This window comes from Morone saxatilis, unplaced genomic scaffold, assembly GCF_004916995.1.
Source record: "Morone saxatilis isolate NCDOM2014 unplaced genomic scaffold, NCSU_SB_2.0 Contig2, whole genome shotgun sequence".
Taxonomy (NCBI): domain Eukaryota; kingdom Metazoa; phylum Chordata; class Actinopteri; family Moronidae; genus Morone; species Morone saxatilis.
In genome coordinates this window covers 17,519,318-17,527,737 of record NW_023339762.1, presented here as the reverse complement: position 1 = coordinate 17,527,737, position 8,420 = coordinate 17,519,318, and the positions used below count along the sequence as shown (strand labels likewise).

At 39.2% G+C, this 8,420-nt stretch overlaps 1 protein-coding gene across 2 annotated transcripts in view; it reads right to left on the bottom strand.

The window, feature by feature from the left end:
• Nucleotides 1-1,175: 1,175 nt before the first annotated feature.
• The window catches only part of cd9a (CD9 molecule a), a 7,599-nt gene continuing 354 nt past the window's right edge, over nucleotides 1,176-8,420 (bottom strand). The window contains exons 1-8 of one of the 2 annotated variants that reach the window (XM_035665544.1): nucleotides 6,347-6,522; nucleotides 5,005-5,107; nucleotides 4,770-4,867; nucleotides 4,251-4,325; nucleotides 3,838-3,939; nucleotides 2,669-2,758; nucleotides 2,219-2,302; nucleotides 1,176-2,105 (exon numbers count right to left, since the gene is read on the bottom strand). In XM_035665544.1, coding sequence (XP_035521437.1) covers nucleotides 2,040-2,105; nucleotides 2,219-2,302; nucleotides 2,669-2,758; nucleotides 3,838-3,939; nucleotides 4,251-4,325; nucleotides 4,770-4,867; nucleotides 5,005-5,107; nucleotides 6,347-6,412 — 684 coding nt within the window. In that variant the 5' untranslated portion in view covers nucleotides 6,413-6,522 and the 3' untranslated portion in view covers nucleotides 1,176-2,039. Of the gene's footprint in view, nucleotides 2,106-2,218; nucleotides 2,303-2,668; nucleotides 2,759-3,837; nucleotides 3,940-4,250; nucleotides 4,326-4,769; nucleotides 4,868-5,004; nucleotides 5,108-6,346; nucleotides 6,523-8,420 lie in introns of those variants that run through there. The other variant, XM_035665543.1, reaches the window with a different exon arrangement.

Below are 8,420 nucleotides of genomic sequence, written 5' to 3'. Positions count from 1 at the left end.
TGTGCAGTTGTTATCAAATAGTTTAGTCTTTTTCTACTCTGTGTTAATGTTGAGTGTTGATGTTGGTATCTTTCCACTTGACTTCTCATCGTGCTTCCTATTTTTTGGACATTTCTCTTCCTTATCTCTCGGTTTTCCTGCCCTCTTCCCCTGGCCAGTACACAGGCGGTTATATAAAAGGAATACACACAGAATCACTCCGAGACGTCATCTCACAAATGTACACACTGCTTTTTATAATCAGTGTTATCTCCACATTGGGCGTGGGGTGTCTAAAGAGGGCAACACCCCGCTGTCAACGACCAAATCAAAGTGTGCTTCCTTGTGCTGTTATCAGAGGCACACTAACTCTGTTCTCACCTTCTTTTTTGGGGAAATAGTGAGTCATTAGAAACTAACTAGGCTCACTACCATACATAAATATGTATTGTTTACTGTAATCAGTGTGTTCTCTAAGTTGCTCCGAAATTTTCCGTAAATTCATTATGATAAGATACTTTAGCAAGACTTTGTTTGTGCTTTGGATCAAACTCTACATGAGTCACACTTGATGGTCACAAATATCAAAGAGGGCAAGTATGGTATTTTCCACTGCACATGCAGGAAAGAACCTGAATATTGTTTTTTAGTCTTATCAAAGCACCCACGCCCTTCTTTTTATGCCTCCAGCAATAACTGTGGCCAAAGGCAATATGTTTTTGAGTTGTCCATACCTCCAGTATGGCAGTCCATACATCTGTCCGTCCCATTCTTGTGGACAGAGTTTAGTACAAAAGTCTAATCCAGGCAATAAATGTATCTCCTATATGAAATTTGTCCAGCACAACAAGGAGACTAAGGAACAATTACACAGTATAAAAAGTGTAAAAAGTCATTAAGTTACTTGTTACATTAATTATTAGCTGGAATATTTTGTTTCAGACAGTTTGACAATGTGAGTCATGTCTTCCTGAAGCATGGCACAACAGGAAATCCCACTTGCCCTTCTAACCCCTCACATGCTCACTATATCCTACACAGCTAAATCTAACACAAGCACAGTCAAAATGATAGTTTGTTTGTTTTAATAGTGAAGATTTTGCAATATTTTTTATGAACTAGTCACCTGCTGAGAATAAGCCTAATGAATACTTAGAGCTCATTTGATTGTAATAATATAATACTCTCAGAGACGACATAGTTAGTTTGGTTTTATTTGGTTCTCATTAATTTCTGTCTCTGTAAAACATAGTGCATATGGTATAAATCAATCCAATCTCTGTAAAATTAAAAGGATATTATAAAATACATCATCAAACCGCACCGTACCGTACAACCACCTAAATGTAGAAATCTTTTACAAATTAAAAAAGAAGACATTTACAAAACGTGACAAAATTAAAGGCATTTTTTTTTAAAAGGGCAAGTATGGAGATGGATAAAGAAAGGAAAGGAACAAATTAAATGCCACAGGAACCAAACTGCTACTCTAATACCAAGCTGGAACAAACCCACAGTCACTACAGTTCACAGCTCGGCATTCACTTGGCTACTAGTCACCATGGTTTGACTTCAGTGTTGTACGAAAAAGGAATTGAAGAATTTCATTGGCTGCTGCTGTACTGTGCTGAAGTGGTTGTGGCTGCCTTTTCTTATGGCCCTGGTCCATGACTCTTCTTACCGGTAGGTGAGAAATGTGATCAGTAATACAATATGATCTTTTGTTTAGATAATTAGCAGTTCACAAACACTAATTTCAATCAAATGACCACAAAATTACACATTTCTGTACTACATTGCCACTGAAGCACAGATGACACCCATTCTATAGTTGGGCCAAATAACCACATTGCATCTATATAGTCCATAAAGGTAGGCCTAAGTGTCAGCAGCACAGTTATAACTAACGTATAATTGAATAATCAGAAATATCTGCACCCAGCCTAGCTTAGGTTATCCCCCTTTAACAAGCAGTGTTTCTATAGGCAGTGGAGAGTCATGTGACCCTAGGAATGACATCATGCAACATTAATAAGGACTTAAGGGTGCGACAGTGGGTGTCACACGATCTCCCGAGACTTCCTGATGGCACAGCACAGGAGCATGCTAAAGATCATCCCAAACACCTGTAAGAGAGGCAGACAAACATTACTTGTGTTTGCGTCTACACTGCGTTCATCCTCTGGGGGAGCAGATGCTAGAATTTGAAGAGTTGCAGTTAAACCAATTACTCACTTACCATAACAACACCTATGGTGATGCCCACTCCTCCTATGATGTGAAGCTTGGAGTCAAACACCTCATCAATGGCGTCAGGACAGCTCTGCAACACACAGAAGCACGATTCCTTTAAGCTATGCTGAACATGCCTTGTGGTATGGCTCACATAACAGACAGCCTGAGAGCACGCAGGCGCCAGTAAACCATTGTTGCCATAGTAACGCATTGCAAGGAGGCTGAGGAAATTAGTTTAGAAAGGGAAGACTGATAAACTTGTGACACACGTCAGACCATCATTATGTATTCGACATACAGTAATTGTTCTTGCTCTCACAGAGCTGAAGCATGTCTGACATCTGTCTTTTGGATGGCTCCTTGTACTGAAATATGTGTTTTCTTCATCTATCTCATGACTTAAGTGCCTGGCTGTGTTGGCATCCATCTACACACACTTTCAGAGTAGTTGTACCTTCGTAATGAGCACCTCTAGTGGTTCTCCTTTTGGACAGGTGTCTTTGGCAGCATCAATTACAGTACCAGTTGGTCCACAACAGTTCAGCTGTAAACACACACAGTATCATACCTTTAGAGAAGAAGGTGACTTGCAGACAGACAAAATACATATCTCTAACTACAAGTAATTTAAAGGAATAGTTCAACATTTTGTTAATATTTAATTAAAGTGTCCTGAACAGTGAGACAGTGGAGACCAATAGCAATAGCAATACTAGATGATGCATGGATAAAATGTTGTTCATGAATAAAATAGTTACAGCAAATAACTACAATGTCCGCTAGCTATACAGGACATGGTATTACTGTGTCTAGCATTAACTAACTAGACAGGATAAAGGATTACTGTGCTAATTAAAATACATGTGTCATAGGTTAAACCTCACAATACTTAAATTCTTAATTACTCAGTGGTTCTTAGTTAGTACTTAGTTAAACTTTGTAAACAATATAATAAGACCATTATCATAATCAAATTAGGCTTATTTCAGTCAGGAAGAAGACACTCAGACTATAGTTGCTGCACTCTGTCTTTGCGCTACCTGTGTATCAGTTTATGCAAATACAAAGACAGTATTAGCAGTAGTAGGCAGAGTGCAGTATCTGCAGTTTTGTGGTCATAGGTCAAATTGTTTTTAAGCCATGAAAATTACATAGAGAATACATATTTAATAAGCACATAATCACTGTTCTACCTAAATCAGAAAACGTTTGAGAACCAGTGAATTAAACAAGATAAATCATGTTAACTAGTAAGCTGGTAGGTGTGTTTTTGACCTTTGGATCCTCTTTCCAGTGTTAATGCTAAGCTAGGCTAATTGCCCTCAGCTCTATCTCTACACCTACTGCACAGACATGTTATTGATATTCTCATATTACTCTCACAAAGAAAGTCAATAAGCTAATTTCCTAATGTTGAAATTAATTTTGAAGATAATTTTCTGAATCAGCAACTTCTAATCATCATACACATTATGGATAATACTTGTTGCAGAGACTTGGGAGACGACAAAAAGAACTTCCCATGGGAATACACTGCATTTCCTCGAAAAGATCTTTTGTGCCAGATTCCTTTTAGATAAGTTGTGAGTCAGTCGGAATTAGATTAAAGCAGACGTTGCTCACCCCGGTTTGGATCACCCGCAGTGTCTCTTTGAGGCGCTCATCTCCTGTCGTCTCAAAGTTTTTGTAGGTCTGCATGTAGAATGCTGTGATATCATTCACCACCTGCAACACATCAACAAACCGGGGAAAAATATTTTATTTGCATCACTAAAGTGATCAAAAAGTTAAAAGTAACATCTCTTCATGCTATCTTTTAAATCCTTTTTCACAATTATTTCACTCACTTTGTTTTTTGTTGCCATACCTGTCATTTTGTGATTTATTGTAGTTGTTGACTTGTATTTTTCTCTACCTGGTGCTTTTTGCCCTCTTGCTGCTTCTTTGTATTTATGTAAAGTGCTTGTAACTTTGTTGAAAACTGTTATATAAATAATAATAAAATCAATGCAACATACTTTAAACGTGTGTGTTACCTTGCTTTGGTTAGAAAATCCCCAGATTCCTGCTGCAACTTCAATGGCAAATATGATAAGCAGGAAGAAGAAGAACTGCACAAAGGAAAGACAAAATTAAACTGAGTGGCTTTTGTGAATGTGTCTCCATGTGCGCATGTCCTTTGCATGCGTGTGTGAACAAGTAAGGTCATTTGAGTGTAGTTGAACCCAATTTACATAGACTCCTCCTCCTGAGAGATTTAGTACAAGAAGATTAGGGCCAGACAGGGCGGGAGAGAGGGAGGGAGGGAGGCTACAAGTACAGGAAAATCTAGATACTCTTATCTGGCCTTGATACTGTTCAGTAAACAATGATCAAGGCAGACATCTCATATCTCTTAATGAAGGTCAGTGCTACTGAATCAGATCACTACAAAAACCTAAAAGACTCAGACAGTGAGAAAGAAACTTTGTTTTAAGGAGTTTAGATTTGATGTTGTCAAAATAAGTTAATAGAAGAAGGTAGGGTTACATGAAGAATAGAAAAGTGGTACAGACCAGTCCCAGCATACAGGGAGACTCCTGGATGGCCCCACAACATCCCAGAAAACCCACCACCATCATCAGTGCTCCAGCCCCTATCAGGATATATACACCTACACACACATACAGTACAGAAAATCAGATACAAAAAGGCATACTTTGTGTTTTGCAGGGTTCACATAATCCAAAACTTCTCTTAAACTTTGATGATAATGGATAATATTCCTGCTCAAAGACCGAAGCATCTTACCTGTGTAAAACACATACGGAGAGTCTGATCCTTCAAACAGGCCTTTGGTCTTTGGGTCTAATCTTAGCCACAGGCCTATAGCGAAGACAGCAGTGCCTGCAAGCTGAAACAAAAAGAAACATTTTATTTTACCAAATGAAATCACTTATAATAGCACTAAATGTATTAAGCACACTGTACATTGATAGACTGTCAGTCTGGCTGTGCAGTAGTAAGACGAATCATACTAGAGAGTGTAACAGTAAGAAATTAAACTCAATAAAAGTTAATACTTTCCATACACATGCCCTCTCCATATTTATGACTATGATTTCACAACACCAGTTAACAATTCTTTTTACTGTCTGAATTTAAAACTCTTCAGTTAATTTCAAATCTACATTGACTGGCCCCGGCTGGAATCCCTCTCCAGGGTTTATCCTTACAGTTTTTACTGTTCAGTTTTCAAGCCAGGAAGAGGTTTCTGCTGCCCTGACGTCATATCCAAATACTCACCAACAATAGTATCTCATCTCCACATCCACAGGGAGATATTCCTATTCATGAGCATACCCACTGCGTAAAAGTCATCATTTAATGATGTAGCCTCTTTCTATACTCCTTCAGCAACTCCTACTCTTCGACTGATATCAACAGAAAAAACATTGCAATTTATTACCAATATGGTATCACATTTTGAACAAACCCATTTAAAATTACGCTCAGCTTTCCAACTCATTTGTAACTCCTCGCCAATCAAATTTTGATACTACAGTGGTTTTAACACACACTGATGGGGATGTGTATTTGTGTGAATGTATTTCAAAGCACCAACCTAGAAAACAAGACCATAATCAGAGAAGAGAGAGACGAGAGGGTATACTTTGCTTGCATGCATGTTATTATGCATGCACGCTAGTATATTCTGCAACACTAGTCTGTTCTCAATTTGTTCTTTTTACATAGCATGTGAACAGAATAGCTTAAAGTCTGTACTCTGTCATGGATGCATGGTGCCATGTTGTGCAATGGCAGTTACAGGCACTTAGCACTTAAAGGCACAGGTCAGTCAATTTTTAACTTAGAGAGCTGAAATGCAACCGGAAGATGGCTGTTCTATTCAATGTGTGTGTGTGTTTCTGTGTGTGTGTGTGTGTGTGTGTGTGTGTTTCTGTGTATACACTCTGCTGTTCTTTTGACCATTTTCACTGGCTATACTTTCTGTAATATCATCTTTTTTTAATGTTCCATTTTATGAACAAAATGGCAGATACTAGGTAGCTTCTCCACCCTTCTCTCTCTCTCTCTCTCTCTCATTCGTACACAACTCAATTAGACACAATAAAAAGTAAAGTACACCTACCCAGAAGAAAAAGTTGAAGATAAACATAAGATATTTCACACACTTGATTCCCCCAGCGACAGCCATGCTGATATTGTCCACACAATGTACCACTACGAGTGTTTAATAGCTAACTTCTTTCAAGAGGCAGCAGAGCATACAGCAACGGTGTCAGTTAAAAAAGGTTGTTGAAAGGGAAAGCGTATTTTATACCACACCTTCATACAATCACCTGATCATAGTTAGGGAGGGGCAAGGCAGGTAAAAAAAACTGTCCTTTATTGTGTGTGTGTGTGTGTGATATGGATTCCTGCCTGTGTTACTTCCCCTCTTTAACTTCTGCATGTGTGCAGGTTGTGCAAGCATACAGGCTTTTGTGATGTGGGAGAGGGATCTGTTGAGGCATGTTGACATAAAACCTTTTCTATAATACCTGCCTAGCAGCATATTTATCGCTATGATGTTTCTGAACAGTGTGCGCATGTCTACAGTTAGTAGACAGCTGTCATATATGACTACCTCCCAGTCCTATTCCCAGAAGCTGAAAGCGAGGTTTGTAAACCCTGTTTGTGCTGCACATGGACTATCAGCTGTAATCAGATATGTGTGTCATGTGATTCTTGGATGCATGAACAAGGTTATGACCAGAGTGTGTCACATCTTCAGTTCCTGTTTAAGCCACCAAACACCTACACTTGTATGTGGGTGTGAGGTTTGAACATGCGCCTGATCCTGTCTTTGTGAAATTCAGTTGATTGACTCGTTATAACCTTTATTATGATCCGCTACACTCATTTTTATTAACTCCCATACGCTATCATAAACAGAACCATACATTATAGCATTAAGTTAATGCACCTCGTGTTTTCTGTAAATCTTTCTTACTCTTTGTCTCTAGTCTTTATTTTTTTTATATTTTCTTAAAGTATTCTCTTGTGCTGTGACTTTGTATACGTTTTATGCAACAATCGCACCAAAAGAAAATTTCCTCCGTACTACCACCTTGGCAATAAACCTTCATTCGGATTCTGATTCTGATTCTGAAATTACTTAATGATCAACTTATTCGGATTTTTCTAATTACACTACCATTACCCATTGTGGTAAAACATATATAATACGACCTACTGAAAAATACTCAGCTTTTGAGCCTCTTTGATAAGGACATTTGTAACTCACCAACTCAGATCTCCATCACTACCACGTGGTTTTCAACAAAGACTTGATGGGGGCTTTGTGTAAGATGTGTGCAAGTTGTGTGTCTATATGTGAACATTCTCTGGCTTTTTTTATGTTTAACCACATCCCGACACCTGCCAAACGGCCGCTGTGCTGACTTTTCAATCTTTTGAACACCCCACAATTGTTGTTTTCCTCTCAATTTCCACAACACACACACACACAACACCATAACACACAAACACACAGTGGAAAGAACCTGTTCTATTGTAAATCGAATGGTTCTTTGCTGGCTTATCATACTAGCCGTGCACAAATTATAAAACTTCCACTATAGAGGGCAAAACATCTGACAAACACACCACACACACACACAGAGAGAGAAGAGAGACACGACGACAGAGAGCAGGAGAGAACAACATGGACCAAAAGGACCACACCTGCGGTGGTGGACACAATATCTATATGGGTATCCAGGATTCATTCACACACACACACCACACACACACACCAACCACACACACACAGTCTGCCTCACTGACATGCGCAACTCCTCACATCACGTAACGTAGCAGAAGTCTTGATTATTATTATATCAGCCACATTCTCCGCCACATTAAAGCGCACCCCCTCTCCCCACCCCGATTGCAATTATTAAAATGCCGTGCGCGCAAACTCCAGAATGTAGTCTGTGCTGTGGAACTGGGTCACTTGGCCACTGGGGATTATTCTTCCTGCCCGCTCGGTCTCCACACGCGTTGGGATACTTTGTGTTTAGTGGTAGCCAGTGCCACCTCTGAATATACACTGTGATAAAGTAGCCGAGGCTGTCAGTGAGCACTCGGCACGAATCTGCATCTGGGACATCGTATAATTTCATTCACTATATAGTAACCTGCTCACACACACACACACA